Source organism: Cyprinus carpio, chromosome A9, assembly GCF_018340385.1.
Source record: "Cyprinus carpio isolate SPL01 chromosome A9, ASM1834038v1, whole genome shotgun sequence".
Classification (NCBI taxonomy): Eukaryota; Metazoa; Chordata; class Actinopteri; order Cypriniformes; family Cyprinidae; genus Cyprinus; species Cyprinus carpio.
In genome coordinates, this window is record NC_056580.1 from 5,497,303 (window position 1) to 5,519,076 (window position 21,774).

The 21,774-nt window shown below is 42.6% G+C and overlaps 1 protein-coding gene across 1 annotated transcript in view; it reads right to left on the reverse strand.

The window, feature by feature from the left end:
• LOC109078036 (E3 SUMO-protein ligase RanBP2-like) overlaps positions 1-21,774 on the reverse strand; it is a 42,571-nt gene that overhangs the window by 13,613 nt on the left and 7,184 nt on the right. Inside the window, 17 exon segments of the mRNA XM_042763257.1 lie at positions 1,812-3,172; positions 3,174-4,137; positions 4,279-6,007; positions 6,103-6,197; positions 6,621-6,738; positions 8,893-8,976; positions 9,057-9,251; positions 11,937-12,068; positions 12,165-12,302; positions 12,382-12,543; positions 13,356-13,479; positions 13,561-13,742; positions 15,303-15,484; positions 15,568-15,602; positions 15,604-15,869; positions 15,948-16,143; positions 16,278-16,420. Coding sequence (XP_042619191.1) covers positions 1,812-3,172; positions 3,174-4,137; positions 4,279-6,007; positions 6,103-6,197; positions 6,621-6,738; positions 8,893-8,976; positions 9,057-9,251; positions 11,937-12,068; positions 12,165-12,302; positions 12,382-12,543; positions 13,356-13,479; positions 13,561-13,742; positions 15,303-15,484; positions 15,568-15,602; positions 15,604-15,869; positions 15,948-16,143; positions 16,278-16,420 — 6,106 coding nt within the window.

Here is a 21,774-nt window from a genome sequence, read left to right on the forward strand (position 1 = left end):
GGGTCAATGCCAGTGATTGAAAAACAGCTCTAAAGACTCGAGACCTACGCAGGCGACAAGAGGTCATACATCAGACATGTGTTTAGCTTGACTATACTGGTGGAAACATCTCTATCTATCTGAACTACAGCATCAGAATGATCACGCAGCATGCAGACCCACACGGATTTGTTAGCTGGTTAGCAGACTCACAACAACCAACCAGTACACAAAAGCCCAAAGTATGCTTCAGTCGTCCACTACGTCTCAATGTCTGGCCTTGTCTGAACCTTTTCTTGACCCTAAGGCAGCGAATAAAGATGTCAGTTTCGCTCTCCGTCAACCAATAAAGATGTCAGTTTCGCTCTCCGTCAAGCGATCTAAAGATGTCAGTTTCGCTCTCCGTCAAGCGATCGGTGCAGTTTTCAGTTCATCTCAACTGATAGTCTTCAGTCACGTGACCAGCTCAAACACCCACAGAACTGCAGCACAAGCCTGACGATTTTCTATCTTTTTCAATCCAAAAGTATTTAGATTACCTCTCAAAAAAATAAAACAAAGATATGAGAACAATATGCAAGTTCTGGTCATTAGAAATCCATATAAAGCACCTGCCGCAATATTTCCAATATATCACTAAAAACAGTACGTTCTAAAACGTTTAATGTGAAAACACTTAAAGTGCCTTTAAAACAGTGATATTAAAGATCAAATTCATTACACACTTCACTGATGATGCGTGCTTTATGCAGGCAATAAATGATCCTGGGATATGAACACAATGCACTAAATAGTTAAGTGTCTTCTTTATAATGGTGTTCTACGGGAAACATTTCATATTAAACTTTGCACATCGCGTTTATATTCTGGGTTCATCTGCTTGCCTGTGCAAAGTCTGAATTAATAAGGTGTGTACTGAATTTGGCCTTTAAATTTCACTGTCTTATTACATTACTACTAAATACAATCCTCCTAAAAATAACTAGCGGTCAGTGGAGGTGGAATCATACGTGTGTGTGTGTATATATACACACACACACACACACACACATAGGTGTGTGTGTGTAAAATAGCATATCAGTCTGGTGATGTAGTAGCCAATGGCGATTATATTGCCAAGGTGTGTGTAGAGGGTACTCGTAACTATATAGCAGAGACAGAAATAGCTGGAAGGGTATTGCTGGTGTCTCATTTAAAGATGGGAAACCACTTCACTAGACACTCACTGCTGAACACTCGAAGGACTCTGAAGCCACTGGGGCTCCTTGTGTACCAACTGTTAACTGTAGTGACGTTACAAACAAACAGCTGAAGGTTAGCAGATCTCAGATCATGCACACGTCTGAGTAATCTGGTGTTATCACATCATTCAGCCGAGGCCAGGTCTCCCGGCTCGTGCCAGTCAGTGACCTCAAATACCTCGGGCTTCAAACTGGGCGGCTGATGTGCAGGTCCAAAAAGCCATAGGATTATTTTTGAAAAGCCTAAAATCCAAACATAAAAAAATAATGTTGTGTGTTAAAGTTTTTTTTTATAATTCTGTTTGAAGGACTTTAATCCATCTCAGGAACAGAGTGGATGAATACCAGTCTATACACGACAGAAATACCTCCTTGGGAAAAACAAACAGCACAATAGAAACATGAAGAACGTCCTCATTAAAACAGCAACTATAAACCAACTACAGATGCACTTAGCTCCAGCCTTGGTTGAACACACCTGAAGCAGCTAATCATAATCTTTAGGACGACTTGTGTGTCTGGAGCTAGGTTGTGAGCTAAGCACAGAGGTACAGTTTTATTCCTAACTATGGGTCACAGATCATAGCTTACTTCTTGTTGGTATGCTGAAAGGAGTCCCAGCCGATGCCTGGCTGGTCACTGCTGGTCCAGAGGTCTTCAGTCTCGAGGCACCCGCTTCCTCATCTTCTGAACTGGAAATCACAACCAGAGATTTTTCTTTTGATGGCGAAGGGCTTCCAAAGATCTTCTGCACAGAGTCTGACCCAAAGACGAACTTTGGAGGAGAGACCACATTCTTGGTGCTTTGCGGTGTCTGGTCCAGTTTAGGACTGCTTTCCTCAGAGAGACCAGTACGTTCTTTTGTTGTTTCCTCAAGTACAGCAACTGCAGCCTTGCCACAAAGTGTCTCCTGGGTGGAGGCAGGTACTCTTTCAGAAAACGGGGTGAGTAGAGTGTCTTTTTCTTGTGCAGTCTTTGCCTCTTCGAAGATTTCACTGAAAGCATTTGCAGTTTCCTGCAGTTTGAATCTAACTGCCAGCTGTTCCACCTTGCCCTGCCCCTCAGCAAAATCAAAGGCACTCCAGATCCACGCTTTCTCAGCTCCTTTCATGGGCTCCAGCTTCATATTGGAAGCGATCCAATGGTTTGCGCACAGTTTGAGGACCTGGTCCCGTCTCATCACGAGTCTGACACGCTTTGTTTCGTAGTGCTGTAGTATTTTAAGGTCTCCTATACCTCGTTCCTTCCACTGACTGAGATCTTTATCGTAGCGGTTTAATTTGGCCCGGTGACTGAAAAGGACTTGCTCGTTCTCCTCTCCTGTTGAGACATCAACAAGATCAGGCAGTGGCACAACAGGCTCAAAGTACTGACCATCTCGCTCTTCCTCCTGCGACGCTTCTTCTTGCTCATCATCTGTGCCAACAGAAGCCTGGCTCTGGTTTAGCTTAGATGGAGACTTAGAGGGACTGAGAATAGGCTGAAAACAGAAACTAAACCCTGTGGATGATTCACCAAAGCGGAATAAATTTTTAGCTACTGGATCTGGCTGCGAAGGAGTATCACGCACAGAGGAGCTGCTATAGTCCTCCTGCAATTCCTCACGCAAATCGTAATTATCCCATTCTAAAGTGTGTGCGGTGCCCTCAGAGTCAAGCTTAACTACAACTGCAGAGGTACTATGACTTGTATCGCAAGTTTCGTCATCCTTGTTTTGGGAAGTCAAGAATGATTTGAGGTCCTTAAGACCAGATTTCATTTCTTCAGCTTTCTGTATAAGCTGGGCCGTTCTGCCAGTGTTCACAAGCTTGTGAGGGGTCTGCAAAGGAATATCCAAAAGCAGTCGCTGACACTCCTCGAATTTCAGCTTGAATTCTTCTGCAAGCTCAGGTGCTTTGAATTTTGCCGCAAGTTGTTCTAATTTGGCATCTCCGTCTGAGAAGTCACTGGCCCCACATCCAGGCTCGATCCGAGCCAGAGAGGGGCTTTAAGTTCATTGTGGTTGTGATCCAATGATTAGCACACACTTTCAACACCTGCTCTCTTCTCATAAGAACTCGCAGTCTCCCGTTCTGGTTATTCTTGAGCAGTTTTAGGTTGCCGACTCCTCTTTCTTTCCATTGGTTTGTTTCTGTATCAAATCTGAAGAGTTTGACACGCTGTGAATACAAGACTTTCTCATCTTCTTCGCCTGTAACAAGGTCGACCTTCTCTGGCATCTGAACAACAGGCTCAAACGTAATATTGTCATTCTCCTCAGTTTTGTACATTTCATCATCTTGATCGACAGAGGTGTCGGCCTTGGGCCCAGAATGAAACCCTGTAAAGAGCGGCTCGCCAGCCCCTGCAAAGCCTTTGAAAGCGGGATCCTCCTGGCCAAACTGAAAACTGCTTCGTGCCTTCGCCAAGTCAGCGAAACTAAAGTTTTCAGGCTTACCAGTAATGAGGGGATTATTATCTTGACTATCAGCATCTACAGACTGATCTGAGGAACTTGGGCCTGCCTCTTTTTCTTTCTCTTTGTGAAGTTCAGCAATATTTTTGAGAAGGTCAGATGCAGAGCCATTTTGTGACTGTCTGTCTGATGGTTTTGCCTCAGATTCTGCAATGCCAAACTTAAATCCGCCAACAGGCGCAGGCATGGAAAACGAAAAACTGGAACCGCCTGATGACTTTTCAGCTTCAGTTGTGGAGGACTCAAGCTTGAAGCCTTCGGAGGATGCTTTTTCCGTACTTGTGCCGAACTGAAAAGCAGGGCCTGGATTGAAATTGGCTTTAAATCCTGTCGCAGCAGGTTGGTTGATAGAACTACCAAAACTGAAGGGAAAAGAGGAACTTGATGGTGGAGCAGAGGTCTTGTTTTTCATATTGGGGTTTGCTGTCTGACATGAAACACATTGGCTAGATGAACCTTCATTTCTCACCAGGCAAGTGTCACAATCCCACTGACCCTCTTTTTTACCAAACATGGCAGCTAGCCCACCTCGCGATGCTGCATTAGTTTTTACAGTGCTGCAGGGGGCTTTGCAAGAAACGCATTCAGTTGCTGAGGCATCATTCCTCACTAGGCAGGAGTCACAGTCCCACTGACCCTCTTTCTTGGCAAACTGAGCACCAAATCCAGTGCCAAATGGGACTGCTGGAGCTGCTGACACTTTCTCCTGTTGTGGTGCATCAGCCTGACTTGTTTTCTTCTCAGCCTGAGCTCCAAAGCCAGCAGATGTCTCCACAGCATCCTTTGATCCAAACTTAAAAGAAACTGGTATTTGAGATCCAAACGTGAAGCCCTTCGAGCTGACATCAGTGCTGGTGTCGTTTTTAGCGGAATCTCCAGAAAGTCCAAAAGAAAACGATTTGGCAGCAGGAGCCGAGGCTTTGGGTTCCTCTACAGGTTTGACCTGTGCTGTAGAAGGAGCTGCACTGCTGCAGGCCGCGCACACAACAGACGTGGGAGCGTTTCTTACACAGCACACGTCACAGTCCCATTCACCCGCCTTCTTGGAAAACAGGGTTTTGAGATCCACTTCTTTGATTGAAACCTGAGGATGTGGAGTTTTGCTTTCCTTTTCAATCTGTTGGCCTTGTGGGGATTCCGAAAGGAACTTTTGAGCCTCCTCAAATTTAACTTTAAACAGTGCCGCCTCATCTGCAGTTTTAAAACGAATGGCCAACTGCTCAGTCCTCGGCATTTCATCTGCATAGTCCATAGCATACCAGACCCAGGATTTGTCAGATCCAGCATTTGGTTTGAGAACCATGTCTGCAGTAATATAGTGATTGGCGCAGATTTTCAGAACCTGCTCCCTCCTCATTAACAGACGAACTTTCCCGGAGGTTTTGTGTTTGAGGATTTTGATACTGCCAATGCCCCTCTCTTTCCATTCTTTAGTTTCAGCGTCAAATCGGAAGAGTTTTGCTCTCTTGCAGAACATCTCCTCCTCCTCCTCCTCACCAGTCTTCACGTCGACCTTATCAGGTAGAGGCACAATAGGCTCAAAATGAGGCCCATCCTCATCTTCTTCCACATGGGTGCTATCATTGTCACTTTCCACACGCTTCTCTTCCCGAGCCTCTGAATTCCCTAATGTTGTCTTCGTTCCACTTGTAAAGCTAAATCTTTGATCGGTGTTGCCAAAAATACTCATCTTGTTCTGAGCACCATCAGTGAATGAAAATCCTGTGGCATTACCCCCAAAAGCAAAGACTTCGCTCTGGCTAGGCGTCTGGTCTTGGGTCTGGTGTTTCGGTTCTGATGGCACCTCCGCTCTGGGAGGAATATCTGATGTCAGAAGTCCCAAGAGGCTTTCACTGTTTTTCACCTGAGCAGAGGAGAAGGTGAAATCACCATCATTGGACTTGAAGTTGGAGTTGAACTTGAAGGCAGCTGATGCTGTTGTTGTTGGGCCGGCAGCTACTCCTCCAAAGTTGGGAACCTTAGCAGGTTCACCTGTGAACTGTGGCCCAAAACTCATCTTGGGGTCGACAGCCTTGCCTTCAGTGCTCTTGGATGGCTGTGTGGACGTAACGGCACATGGCTTAGTGAAATATCCAGGCTCTGGCAATGTTGGATTGACTGTGGGCTGAGGAACATTGTGACCGTAATATTCCTCACTGTATGGGGAGAGTAAGGATGTAGCTGGTGACTCAAACCGGATGGGAGGACCGAAAACCTGCTCTTGAGGATACATGCATGCAGGTGTTGACTGTAGAGGTGGGGTGTGTGTTGATTGTTGGTAGGCATACATATGCTGCTGTGGAGGAAGACGATTCATCCCATATACTGGGCCCTGCAGAGGCAAACAAACAATACTTTGATATAGATTCTCTGCCTCATTACAGTAAGGTAGAATATACTGTGAATACATGAAAACCCCTCCAGTACCTGTGTTGGTGTGACATTCACAGCGGTGCGCAGAAGATGCTGTGAATTATATGCTGGAGACTGGTTGTAGTACACAGAGGGACCTGTAGTAGCAACTGAGGCAAATAAAAGGAATGGTTTTAAGCAGGTCTCAATTATTGTATGTACACAAGTGGTTCTCAGTGCCCCCCCCACCCCCAAAAAACAAGTGATAGTGATTAAAAATGACAAGATTTTTACTCTGGGCAAATCCATATGATTCGAGTTGCTTAGTGAACAGATTGCAAAGTCACACTCACACAAAATCTTGTCCACTTGAATCTGGTGTGTGTGCAAGAGCATCAGTTTGTTTGCATAAGCAAAGCACTCACAGAGGAAAGAACCTGCGCAAGCCTCATTGTTTCTCATGTCTACTGTTGTGAAAACATTGGTATATTTGAATGTTGAACAAGATTGTGGGGGGGCACACTTTGAGAACCACTAGTGTACACTTCCTATTTCAGTCAAAGACTGCTGATTTGGGAAGTAACTGGACTGACCAGTGAGAGGAGCACCATGGAGTGTTTCCTGAAGTCCTTCTGCAGCATAATGGTCTCGATGCATCCTATACGAGGACGCCGTGGTATCTGGAGTATGGCGCAGGTCATGGACCTCATTCTGTGTGAGACGAAATATAAACCAAACAACAAAAATTAATTTCCAAAACACTTGTGTTCAGCTGGTACTACAGGACTTTAATCGAAGTCATATTTTTGCCTTTGCTAGGAGAGTAGAGTGAGAGGAACAGGACAGATAAAGCTGTGCTATATGCCAGAGCACTGCAAACAAGACCATTTAACCCATTCAGCAATGTACTGGATTAACATGGCTTAACTGTGAGAGAATTTACTAACCATAACCGCTCCCTTTACTTTAAGTTGAAAGATGGTTTATCACAGTACATCCAATTCTGAAAACTCTTTGTGAAAAACTGCAACACACCACTACTGAAAATAAGCCGGTTTCTGGGGTGGCACCTAATTCTAAGAGTAAAAGCCCTTTTCACACTGACAATGTTTGATGGAAATGTTCGGCAAACAAAGCAAGGTATTATTTTTGCTTTGGTCAGTGTGACTATTCCATTTGCAGATAATTGAAAATGGTTCCACATCACACATAATTTGATGTGTTGTGTAGAATGAGACCAGAACAGATGCGGTACAGAGCATCAATCATGAGCGCTGATCCAATCACAGCAGGTGCACGAGATCCATCAGTGCATCACACCTGTGCTCTATCTACTTCAGCACTTCCAACACCAGCCAGTCTCTGTTCATACTGTATATTCCACTGAGCCCTCTCGGCTGCCGCTGACACTCCCGCGTGTATTTATGAGTGCCATGGTTTGTGTTTACAATGTGTTTTGCAGCATTGAGCACTGCAGCCAATCACAGACATGTCTGCTGAGCACAAGAACACGACAGCCAATCAGAGGCATTTAAGTTCATCAACTGTTCAAAACTGTGTTCAGTGCGACATGATGTGAGCAAGGGTCCGAGTGCATTTGTTTCAGTAATACGGGAGATCTGGCAGGAGTGAACTCACGCTGTAATAACTTCAGTTATTATGAAGGATTTATAATCGTCTCATGAACAGCAGCACGAGTCTATCGCTCTAACTATCAGCGTCGTTTCTCTGACGATAAGCATCTTTGTGTGGCTGGATCAGTAATACAGTAGTGAGGTGCTTGTGTCTGTCTACAGACACTCTCAGACCGCAGGGCCCTGTGCTTCTGCAGAACACATGGACGGAATCCAGTCATAATAGTGGAAATTACTGAATAATGTGGAATGGCACGGGATTTGTCATTTTTGAATGAATTAATCAAAAGTAGGTCATTATACTTGAATCAAATCACGATATGGACTAGTATCTGTAAATATTAAGCTGTAAAAAGACTTTAAATATGAATCCTGCATGTTGTGTGTCTCTGTGTGAATGAATGGAGCAGAAGCACGGTTTGGTTTACCACACACACACACTATACACACTCTCACACTATACACACACACACACACACACACAGAAGCGCTCGCGGTGATTTCTGCGTCTCACTAGATTAGGACACAGATACATGAACATCTCCAGAACTGAGAGCCACTTCCTGAGCACTTCACCGTTCCACTGCAGCCTTATACACAGAAGAGTAAAGGTGTTTACGGCAAACCGGCACGGTAAAGTCACGTATAGCTGCAATAAATTGTGCTAATAATAATAATAAATTAAAACATTTTTTTTAAGGAATAATCACAATATTTCTCCCATGTTTTAATTCTAATAGTAAACCGCCTTTGTTTGCCAAAAAATAAACGTTTGTTTTCAGTTGATTAAAAGATTAAATAAATCACTGTTATGTCTTCATTTGATATTGGCTATTATAAAAATACATTTTAGTAAATTAAGTTGTTTTATTCATTCAAATAATTAGAAATGCTTAAACAGAGTTTGTTAACAATAAAACAGAATGTGAGAAAATATAAAACTTTTTACATAGGGACCTAAAAATGTATTTTTTGTTAAACTTTTAATATATTGATGTTAAGTTAAGTTTTGTGATTTTAATTAGACATGCTTTTTGAATAATAAAATTTTATTTAATCATTAAAATTTCGTAGGGTCCTAAAACTGTTCACCAATGTCTCTGTGCTCTTCACTCAACAATTCAGCAATGCCTTCCTGAATAACTTGGGACATTCAGAATAGACAAAACCATAGATAAAACAAAGTGCAGAAAGTGATGGATTCTTCTGCAGCTGCTGGTGTCAGACTGACCTTCAAGGCCTCGACCTGCTGGCACAACATCTGCAGCAGGGACTTCTGGTCCTCCACCCAGAGAGGAGGTGTTTTAGGAGAGAACTGCAGGAGAGAGACAGAGACCGTCAGCAGCGGGACACGGCACACAGGGTCTGAGCACAAACACCGGAGCTGTGACGCACCACAGATCTCTTGGACGGTGACGTCACACTCTTGGATGGGGAAGGAGTGGAGAATCTGACATGGCCTTCAGCGGGCCGCCCGGGGCTGGACGTCACAGGATAGTCCAGCTGATCTTCACACACCGCGCCAACATCTTCAAGCTGCTGGGTGACCTCGTTCAACAAATCCATCACCTCCTCCATAGACACAGGTATCCACACACACACACACACACACACACACACACAGACACAGACACACACACAGACACAGACACACACACACAGACATGCCAGCGGTGCGCCATCAGCAATGATCACAATATTCTTAAAACTGTGGCTGATCACAAAAAACACTAGGGCTGTCAAAATGGCTGAAAAACTCAATTAGAATTTGATTTGTGCTTAAATATTATCAAACTTCAAATTATATTTGAATTTAAAACACATAATTTCTGTTAGGGTAAAGAAAAGCTTTTGGCCACAAGAGGGCGCATCGAGCACAAGATAACATGACTATCTGTGAAAAAAGTGCATGTTTATAAACCAATTATAATTAATTATAGGGGTGCACGATAAATATCAGCCGATAATTAATGCGCTCTGTGTAGTAACAGCTGCTCCATGTGAAGTCACGCACCTGATGGAATTTACCGCTGATTAGAGAACCAGCTTTACTGACGAGATGCGTATTAATTATCGGCCGATATTTATCGCGCACCCCTAATTAAGTTGCTTAAACAACTATAAACAAAACAGCATCATGTATGTATGTATTCATAGTTTAATACAAAGGGCCGGAAGCCAATCACACAGAGTACATTTATAATATAAAAACACAGACTGCAGCGGGATGGGGGGGTTGAACTTGCATTCATTTCACATGGCTTTCTAAACATGCGTTTCTCTTGTGCGAGACGCGAGTGCAACGGTAGATGACCCTCTAGAAAATACACTAAATATTCGTTCTGTGTGAACGGCTTGGTTTCAGTTGATGTAAACAATATCTTCTCCGCACTGATGTTCTCTTTCCCCGCAATATTTGTAATCAACAACGCAGCAGCGCCGCATCTATTAGCTTGAACTGGACATGATAAATACATTATAATGCAAGACACTTACATCGTCATCGTATCTCGTGTGCCACTGAAAAGGCTGCCTCCTTAACACACACCTAAAATTCGAATGCAATGTTTTTGCATTCAAATGTGGATTTTTATTATAACCCTTATGTGTTGTTGGGGACGTTTTCGTCCACTGGGGGTAAAGTTGAGTCTTATTTTGGCCACAACTTTCTCTGTGTTGCAGCTAATGGAATGATTGGTGACAAATCTTATTTTGACACATATTTTGGGAAAATGCTTTGAAAATTTTCAAAAACTCAAAAATACACTGTGGGAAAATTCACTACCCTTTCATTATGTTCGGGATGAAAACATCCACTAAATTAAACTGCTGTAAAAATGTATCAGATAAATATTTTTCTAATTTTTTTGCATAAAAAAACTAATAAACAACATCACTCATCAAAAAAACCAAAAAATTAAAAAAAAAAATCCAAGATTTTAACTCTTTAATTACCAAGTTCAAAAATGATGTCACTGATTTGGTAAAGAGGTAAAATTTGTTATTTTTACAGTTGATCACTAGGTGGGACCATTAACCCTTTAGATAGGCCTGTGCAAAAAAAGGCTTAGTTTCTGGCTTGTATATGGAGTTATATGGAGTATAACAGCAAATTATAGTGTGTGTGTGTGTGTAAGAGAGAGAGAGAGAGAGAGAGAGAGAGAGAGAGAGAAAGAGAGAGTGTGAGAGAGACCTTTGTGCACTTACCTTGATGTATCTGAAAAAATCCAAATATGCACCTCAGCTCTAAGAACTACATGGAGTAAACAAAAACAAATAAGTGTACTTATGCACCTGCTGCCCTATCTAAAGGGTTAATGGTCCCACCTAGCGATCAACTGTAAAAATAACAAATTTTACCTCTTACCAAAAGGGAAAACCACAAACAATCAAGAATGCATGATTTTATGGTGGCATGGCTTTGCAATCAAAAAAAATGTTGTTATAATGGAAGTCAATGGGGCAAAAACAACCACGAACAATAAATGAGGGAGAAAAAAAATAAAATCTAATGCTGCACAAAAACTAAAAATGCATCAAAGCCAATGTTGTTACTAATCTTTGACATGCCCAAGACTGTGATAAAAGGTAAAAAAAAAAAAAAACAATCCAGCCACAATTACTTTTATATTGAAAATAAGTCATTTTGTTTGTTTTTTCCCAAATCAGTGACATCATTTATGAACTTGGCAATTAAAGAGTTAAAATCTTGAATTTTTTTTTTAACATTTGGTAGTTTTGATCAGGACTGAGGTTGATTAATAGATTTATGCAAGAAAAAAAAAAGAATTTATCTGATACATTTTTACAGCAGTTTAATTTAGTGGATGTTTTCATCCCGAACATAACGAAAGGGTAGTGAATTTGAACAATGCACAAGGGTTAAATTCGACAAATATTCAAAATTAGATTTTTTTTTTTGCCAGCCCTAATATATACACACATAATGAAAATGTGATTACAGACACAGAAGCAGCAACAGTCCTCAAGACAATTTCCTAAGTAGCTGTGATCAAAAATTTGATACGCTTTCCAAACATCTGACTAACAACCTTCTTTCAGTAGGTGTGTGGCACACCCTCCATACGCAAGGAGACCGGTGTATAGATGATCTGGGCTCTAGCTGTTAAATCTGAGTGAACAGGAGCAGTGCAGTGCTTCTGAAAAGCTTCTTCTGAGGCCTAGAGACTCTGACAGGTTTAATACAAACAGCACTAAACTCTGCAGTAGTGTGAATAAGAGAGCAGCACAGAGATCACACGAGGAGTCACATACCTTCTCCATATCCTCTGCATTGGCCTGATAAATCTTGGTCAGGTATTTCCTGAACTTCAGGAGGAAGTTGGTGCACCTGCCCTGAGTGTCCTCAAGCCCGTTCCCTGCCTCCTCCGACAGCCTCTGATAGATCTGACGATCAACACATGAGTCACGTCAAAGCTGGCAGACACGCGGCGCTAGCTCTTCTAAACGGAGCAGAAGCTGAGCCAGTCGAAGCGCGGTTACCTTCGCCAGATGCCAGTTAGACGAGACGCTGTTGAGCTGCTCCAGCTTCAGGATGGCCTCCTCGGTGCTGCCCTCGATGTCCAGGAGTGTGGCGAAGCTTATGACCGCATCTTCCTCATACACTCGCACCTGAGAGGGCTAGCGTGCGAAAGACCATTAGATGAGACACAGTAACACACATCATCCCAGCAGCTACAGACTGAAGTAACGGAGATACCTGTATGTCTCTGCTCTGAAAGTGCATGAACATGGGCTGCAGGGGTTCAGGGATGCTGCGCTTGTGTCGCACCTTCTCCAGCAGGGGGAGCACAACCCTCCAGTAGTGCACACTGCGGCCAGCGTAGTCCTTCTGATCGTAGTAAGAGTTCACCCGCTCGGCCTGACACACACACACACACACACACACTCTCTTACTGCTGGCCTTCAGCGGCTCTGGTGAACTCACATTTAACACTTCAAGACCTTCTTAAGAGCAAGCAAAGGAATAAACTGAAGGGAACACAATCTGTCAATGTTTGTTAAATGTGAATCCTTGGAGAAACACAATGAGAGGTATTAGCAACGTTTTAAAGTGGGAAACACTTCCAACAAATCTGCATTAACTCACAAAAACAGCTTTAGGTTTAAACAGCTCTGCTCAGTCACTGGAACATGGAAACTACATTTCTTCTGGTCACAGTTCTTCCTCTGGATTTCTGTCTGGTTTTTCAGTGCAATGTCTAAAGATTCTTAAATTAAGACACGTTTCCTCGAGAAGGAAAGTCACATAAAGGAAGAGGTCTTGTTTTCTAGAAAATCAGCTCAAAATGAGGCGAGTTTGTGACCATCTCTCATATGGGCTCAGAGGAAATCCACCTCATTCAGAGGGAAAACATTTGTTCTTGTTTTATCATGAACTCAGTTAGTTTTGTTCAATTTCTCAAGACTTCATTTTACATTACAGCTCCAGTAAAAGTATCTTGATTTAAGGATGTGTTGATAGGAAAGCAAGACAAAAAAACTAAGTAAACTTCATTTGTAGAGGGCGAATAAAGACTTTTTTAAGAAAGCGGAACTGTTGCAGAAAGTGTTGCTAGCACTGTAAGATGTGGACAAAAGAGCTGAAGTCAAAATCTGCTGATGAGTGCATGTGAAACCCCTGAGAAGTGGTTCCCCAGCAGACCGCATGAGGTGCTGCTCATCAGGACGTACCGCGTGTGTCAGGTGCTTAGCCCAGTGTATGAGCAGCGCCGGCTGCAGGCCGTGTTTCTCTCCGGCGCGCAGGGTGCCCAGACCGTACTGAACCAGCAGACGCAGCTTAGCAGACGTCCCGGGCCTGAGACACACAGAGCAGTCAGGAACACATGACGTCACACACACACACACACACACACACACAGCTCGAGGAGTCACTCACTGCGCTCTCTTGTGAATCAGGCTGTAGACGGCGTCCCACCACTCTCTCTGTCTGTCTGAGGACAGCAGCTTCGTGATGTGCAGCGGAGGACAGCGCGGCTCGTGCGGCTGAGAGCAGGACATCATCTTCACACGCTCCTGCAGCTGCGCCTGACTGCAGAACACCACGCCGCACACGAACACCTGCAACACACACACAGAGCACCACGCGCTGCTCATCAGACAGGAACCAGTGTGTGGGGCTGATGTGACTGCACTGAGAACTAACACCACACGCAGCTGAATGATGAATGAACCGCAGGTCTCCTGAGTGTGCTTCTGTTGAGCTGCTCTGAAATCATCAGTATTGTACAGTACGGAGCTCCAGTTCTGGATCACTGATCAGCCAGAGGGCTGAAGTGTCTATGACGATCCCGCTTTACAGGAGGACACCGTTGTAGATATTAAAGGGACAGTTCACTCAATGAAAGTGTCTTTCTTCTTTTACTACTGACAGTACACTTGTCTTTAAATGGTTTTGTTCAAGGCACTGATCCATGGGTGCTCGTGAATCCTCTCATCGTAATAAACTGTGTGAGATGGTGTTGAACTAAGAGGAGCTGCAGCTCTTCTAGTGATTATAGAGAGAGCGCTCTGTGTGGGCCTGGATGAAACCTGTGATAGGGCCGTTTCATCACCAGTAGTGTCAGCGTGACACAATAGCATACGCTGTTTATTATTGTTTTCTTTGCGTACAAAGTATTCTCGTAGCTTCGTACAACTACAGTTGAACTTGTGATGTCACATGGATTATTTTACCGATGTCCTTGCTATGTTTCTGAGCACTGATCGTGGTAGTTACCTTGCGGTCTATGGAGGGTCAGAGAGCTCTTGGATTTCATCAGAAATCTCTTGATTTGTGTTCTGAAGATGAACAAAGGTCTTACAGGATTAGAACGACGTGAGGGTGAGTGATTAATGACAGAATCTTCATTTTTGAGTGAATGATCCCTTTAAGATTAGTGTATTCACTGTATATGATATAGAAATAATTTAACACTTTAATAATAGAACTGCACACGTGACATCACTGCATGACTACGGTTATTTGAACCAGTTCACTGAATCAAACTGTCTAAAAGAAGTAGTTTGTGGAAAAGAATAGCATTTCCCCGTTTGCCTGAAGCTCTGGATTACAGGTAATAATTATATTAACATTATAATAATAAAGCTGTAAATAATGTTCAGTTTCTTATATTTCTGCCATATGCACATAAGTGACGTGACATACAGCCAAGAATGGTGACCCATACTCAGAATCGCTCTGCATTTAACCCATCCAAAGTGCACACACACAGCAGTGAACACACACACACACACACACACACACACACACACACACACCGTGAACACACACACACACACACACACCGAGAACACACACCCGGAGCAGTGTGTATCATTTATGTTGCGGTGCCGGGGAGCAGTTGGGGGTTCAGTGCTCAAGGACACCTCAGTCGTGGTATTACCGGCCCGAGACTCGAACCCACAACCTTAGGGTTAGGAGTCAAACTTCCCTGAAGTCTGACAGTCATCACTGATAAGCTACTACTGAATATTGCAGAAACTTAATTTTCTGTAAAGTTGCTTTGCAATGATTTGTATCGTAAAAAGCGCTATACAAATAAACTTGAATTGAATTTCTTGCACAGATCGACTGTTTCTCTGTATATCGTCAGGAGCCTCGGGGACTCAGGTACGCACCTCCAGGTCCAGCAGGCAGATGGATTCCGGCGCACTGGTGTCCAGTTTGGAGGTCTCGAGCGTGAGGCGAGGGAAGAGCTGCTTGAGCCAGTCCTGCAGACTCACTCTTTGACCCATTAGCGCCCACTGCAGGCCGAGCCAAGCCAGCTGCTGCAGATCCCCCGCGTGCAGCATCACCGCTCCTGTGACACACACACACACACACACACCGCATCAGCATCTACAGCAGACCCAACACACTCACTCATGCTCCCGTCAGACTCACCGCTGTCCCACTTGGCCAGATCGGCAGCTTTGGGCGGGGGGTACGCTGAGGACGTGGATGTCATCGTTGCAGATGAAAGAGCGCTGCTCCTGCGTCTGTGCGTCGAACAGCTGCTCAAACAGACGGCCCGGGCCGCTCCGGTTCCCGAACACCTCCACCACATCCTTCAGCAGCTGCTCCACGTCCCAGCTCAGGTTCAGCAGCATGTGACCCGCCTGACTCTGACGGTCACAGGCCAGCAGCTCCAGGGGCTCATGGGACGCCTGCTCACTCTTGAAGCTCCTAGCTTTGGGTCTCGGAGCCTAAGGGAGAAGCGGATGAGACCCTGTAAGGTGGAGGATCACACGGCACGAGCGCGTGAGGAAGAGGAAGCGGCGTACCTGGTAAGATACGAGATAACAGAGAGCGGCCAGATCCAGCACGGCCCTCCACTGCTGCGCCCCGTCCTGCGCCCGCTTCAGCAGCAGCGTCCCGGCGTACAGGTACAGGTGAGCCCTCATCTCCGTGAACACCTCCGCCAGCTCGTCCATCGTGTTTGTGGCCGTGTTCTTCAGATCCTGCATCGCACAGTCAAAACTGCACCGCAACAAAGACAACGACGACGTGAGCGTGCCGACATTAACATGACATCCAGTCAGTGCGGGACATGAAGAGACCGTTTCAGCAAATGGTCAGTGGTGTGTGTGTGTGTGTGTGTGTGTGTGGTGTACCTCCGGAGCGCAGCGGTGCTCTCCTCACAGTCCTTCAGTGTCAGCGTCAGTCTCACGCGGCTGCACTGAGCCAGCAGCAGCTCTTTGTTGAACTTGCGTGAGGCCTGTTCGTTCGACGACACGCTCGGCTGGCAGAGGTACTCCTGAAACACAGCAGAGTGAAGCGATACAAGCACACTTCCCATGATCCTCTGAAACCTTTCATGACAACATGAAAACATACAGAACACACGTTTCACTTCACCAAACTTCAGCTAGATGTATGCTAGGGCTGTGCAATTAATTGAATTTTGATTTCGGCTCCCAACGATCACCAAAATAGTACAATTGAGTAAACACGATTATTTTGCCATGTTCTGTTTTGCAAGAACACTCTTATTTTGTCTTGTGTTCTGAATGACACGTGAACGGAGCCATATATTAGCCTCACAATCCACTGTATTGATGCCGATTTCCGTTTGAATACCAAATGCCTCCAAACGGCGTTTATTCCTGAAGACCATACGGGCCAAAACATCGCCAATGGACTGAGGGAAGCTTGGCTGCATGGGGTTTAAACGAAGAAAAGCTAATCTGCATTACATAAAGCTGGCGGCAGAGCTAAATAGATGGATAAGGCCTCAGTGCTTCGGGCACAGACTCCACTTGGCAAGAGGTGAGTGTTACAGGAAGTGACATGTGACGTGGTGATTTAACTGTGTGTAAAACAACAGTTACAACAATACCAGGAATACTAATAAATAATAATATGTCAGTTAGGATACATGTGATTGTTTCTCTCACACTAGCCTTATTCTACCATTAGGCTACTACTGCTAGCTTAGGCTAGCGTACTGCTATTATATGCTAAGGGATAATGTTACAGAGCGAGGCGGTTGCGAATGCAACCATAGACAGGAATACAACCCCCAAACTATAACAACCGCATTAACATTACCCCACTTATTACATGGCTACCTACCAAATAAATCAATAATTTAACAAAAAATATTGATTTAAAAAGGAGTTTATGGATTTAAAAAAACGAAAACAGTCCGTTCCGTCTCTACGGTTAGAATCCTGCGTTCATAGCAACGCTCTGTTTTTCATGGCGACGGTGTGTTATAACGTACTTCACAGCGGTCTGTTATCAAGACACAACACACCGCATTCTACATTACAACTCAACCAAGCCATGTAATAAACTATAATAATAATAATAATATTAACAACAACAACACACACCACAAATGGCAAATAATGCTTTGATGAAGGTTGTGACTAGGCTAGCCTACTAGCCTAAGCTTACTATTATATACTGTCTATTATACTATAATAATAATAATAATAATAATAATAATAATAATAATAATAATAATAATAATAATAATAATATACTATAATATTATACTATAATAATATAAAATAAATGCTTATATAAAATAATGCTTTGATGAAGGTTGTGATAATCATAGTGATGCTAAATATGTATTTGTTGTAATCTTAGAGAGGATCCCAGGATTGATGGGAGCTTTTCCTACAGTTGGACAAAGGCGGCGGCTCTGACAGAGGCTCAGAGGCAGCTGAACACTCACTAAAGACTGAATGCCCGACCAGGTGGGGATCTTGGTTTTCTTTCCTGAAACCAACCCTCCACCTCTTCAATAACCAAATATTGGAAGTGCAGGAGGAAGACACAGACCTTGCCAAAGCATCAAACTGAAGATAGCAGATTATCTCAGTGACACATACAGTGACATGGCCTCTGCCCTGGACCCAAGGTTCAAACTTAAATATGACAATGAAGACAACAGAGGGTCCACTGAAGACAGACTGAAAGCAGAGATGAAGACTGTCATGTAATAATAATAATATTAATAATAGAATATTAAGTGCATGAACATGTTTGTTGGCAAATATTGTGAACATTAATGCCACAACGGTCAGGTTAAAAATAACATTTCTGAATTCCCAAATTTATAATTGGTTCCCTTCAGGAGAACGTCCCTCTTGAGACTGCAGCAACGCCTGCTGAGGATGCTCCAAAGAAGAAGAAGGGCCTCCAGTCAGACCTCCTCAGCACCAGAACCAGGCCATAGCTGGTGAGCTCCAGTCTTACCTCCAGAGGGAAATACTGGATGCTGAGGAAGACCCACTGAAGTGGTGTACGGAATCCCAGAGGCTATACCCTCGGCTTTCAAACCTGCCAAGAAAACACCTCTGCATTAGTTCCTCTTCAGAGAGGGTTTTTAGTACATGTGGAAACAGTGTCACCTGCTTGCGTTCACCCCTTAAACCAGATCATGTTAACAGACTGGTGTTTCTGGCTAAAACCCTATAAGAGATTGTATTAGCAGGCTAGCAGCCCTTCCAGCATGTTGACTTAAATCACTTTTATTTTGACTTACATTGTAGTTAACTTATTTGCTGTTAATGCTGGGGCCTGATGGTGGGCCAGCCTTTAATATTCTTGGATTGAGTTACTAGCGGTCTGGAATTTGTTGAATATATTTTGCCAAAATGTTGTCTCTTTTCAAGAGATTGTGGAAGTGCACTTTATTGTTGATCTTATTTATTTGTGGTTAAAAATTTTACTTGAATACTTTTATACTTTGATTTTAATATCTGTTATATTATTTATTTTAGTTCAAAAAGTACCATAAATGTTCAACTTTAAGATTTAACAATTGTTGAAAGGTGTCTTTAATAAATGCAACACGTCTTACATAATCGTGATTTCAATACTGACGAAAATAATCGTGATTATGATTTTTTCCATAATCGAGCAGCCCTAATGTATGCATGCTGATTAGGGCTGCAACAAATGATTATTCTGATAATCAATTAATCTAATGATTATTAGTATGATTTATCATCAATTTCACTGATTAATCAGTAGACTCTGACTCTGATTATTCTGATTATAGTTAGAATATGTATAACTCAAGGTAGTCATTTCAGCTTTTGAAAATCATATAATGACAATTATTATACAAAAAATTTATACAAAAATATATTTGGCACAAAATGAGATGATCGAGAGAAACTCTCTCATTCACCATTTAATTAGCTATATTAAAAAGTCAGTGAATGACATCATTCTGGCTGTAGGGCCCTATGAAATCACTTATTTTCCCCTAAATTCTGTTTCTTTGGTTTTAATTTTTCTGGATTCATATTCCTTTCGTTTTAATTTCTCTACTTTTTAATAAATAAATTACATTTTAATAATCAAAAAGCATGTCTAATTAATTACAATCATGAAACATACATTTCCACATCAATTTATTAAAAGTTTAACAAAAATTACATGTTTTATCACCTATGAAATGTTTAATTTTTTCTCACCGTTTAAGCATGTCTAATTATTTGAATGAATAAAACAACTTAATTTTTTTGGCAAACAAAGGGAATTTACTATTAAAATTAAAACCTGGAAGAAGTGTTACTATTCCTTAAAGAATGTTTGTTTCATTTTAGTAATAGTAGTAGACTATGTACATTCTACTGAAAAGTAGAAAAAGACAATGTCTTCGAATCAAACCGGACTTTTATTCTGACGGGTTGCCGTGAACACCTTTACAGTTCTGTGTATGTGATATTGGGCTAGTTTCACTCAAATCAAACGGACAAATGCTCATAAAATGACTCTCAGAGCAGTTCTGGAGATGTGTTTATGTCCTCATTTAGTGAGACAGCAGACGCTGAAATCACCGCGAGCGTCACGTGCGCTTCAGTGTGTGTGTGTGTGTGTAATAAACGAAGCCGCGCTTCTGAGCCATTCATTAACAGAGACACGCAGAACATGCAGGATTCATATTTAAAATCAACTTTTGCAGCTTAAAATTTACAGATACTAGTCTATATCGCGATTTGATCCAAGTGCAATGACCTACTTTTAATTAATTCAAAATTTGACAAATTCTGTGACATTCCGCGTTAAACTGAATTCTGTTTTTATGACTGTATTCCGCGATTCCTTCCGCGTTTTCTGCATCACAGAAATCATAGGGCCCTATGCCTGACATCTCCATCAAATAAAATAAAGGTTAAGTGATAAAACACTATTTTTGGATAAACTGTTTTATTCACAACAATCTCTCTTAAAATACCGTATAGGGTTATGATAATCAAAACAGTCCTGAGCTAGATCAAGCTTTGATCTCTGCAAACCAAACTATCACTTTAAAGGGGTCATATGATGCTGCTAAAAAGAACATTATTTGGTGTATTTGGTGTAATGAAATGTGTTCATGCGGTTTAAGGTAAAAAAAAAAAAAAAAAAAACCTTTCCACATACTGTACATTATTGTTTCTCCTCTATGCCCCGTCTTCTGAAACGCGTGATTTGTACAAAGCTCATCATTCTGAAAAGTGAAGTGTGCTCTGATTGGCCAGCTATCCAGTGCGTTGTGATTGGCTGAATACCTCAAGCGTGTGACAAATGTTTCACCCATTAACATATAGTGATGCCTTGTCCGGCCAGAGTGATGAGACATAAACATAAAACCCATTATAAACATAATATAAACATGATTTCTAGCCGTGTCTTCTTTTGGAAGGCAAAATAAAGTATTTTCTTTTTCTCAAGGAAACAGCGTCACACACCATGGCCTTGAGTATTAAGAAAGGCACATTACAAATAAAATGTATTATTATTATTATTTTTGAGTGAATGGAGGCCGGAGGCCTAGAGTGAGCAGCCGTCTAGAGTGAGCGGAGGAGGCCGGCTTGAGAACGGCGCAGCCAGCGGATTCTAGGAAGGAGTGTACCTTGTGACGTAGAGATCTGGGGGTGTGTTTAAACGAGCCGTTTCAGGGGGGCGTGGACGAGTGTTAACTTCCATAAAGAATATCTCTTTGGATTTTAGATTTTAATCTTTGCAACTTTACAGATTTTCTTCAAGCACCAATATCTTGTAACACTCCAAAGAGAAAGGAAAAACTGAAATCGCATCATATGACCCCTGTAATGAAATCTTTTTTCCCCCACTAATAAAAGGATTTTATCATTAGCTAGCTCCACACTGGAGAGCTGCTTTATAACAGAAAATCGAGTTCTAATTCTAACTGAAAGTGACACTGACTCTGGTTTTCATGTTTGAGACTGTAAAGCTGCTTGATTTAAAGCTATTTTTTGCAAAAAGTATTGTATTAATAAACGTGATGTGACTGGACTTTACTGGAGTACTGAACTGCAGAGCTCAAACATCTACATCACTGTAATCATATGCTTTCTTAACTGCTGCTTTTTCGCCGCTGTCAGTTTTCGTTGTTTATTTTGTTACTGAGAGGAAAGCGCACAGAATAATTTACATATTCATCCAAACGTCACTCAGCAGCTTCAGGTTCGGTTCTGCTCAGTTTGCTCTGAAGCGCCGTCTTCTTCTCTTGGACTGCATCAGGAGGGCTGAATTGCAGTCTTGTGCTACAGCGCCTCACTGGTCACACCGTGTTACTGAAGGCTCTTACATTAGCTCATATCAGATCAAATGACTACCCTACAACTAAAATATTTG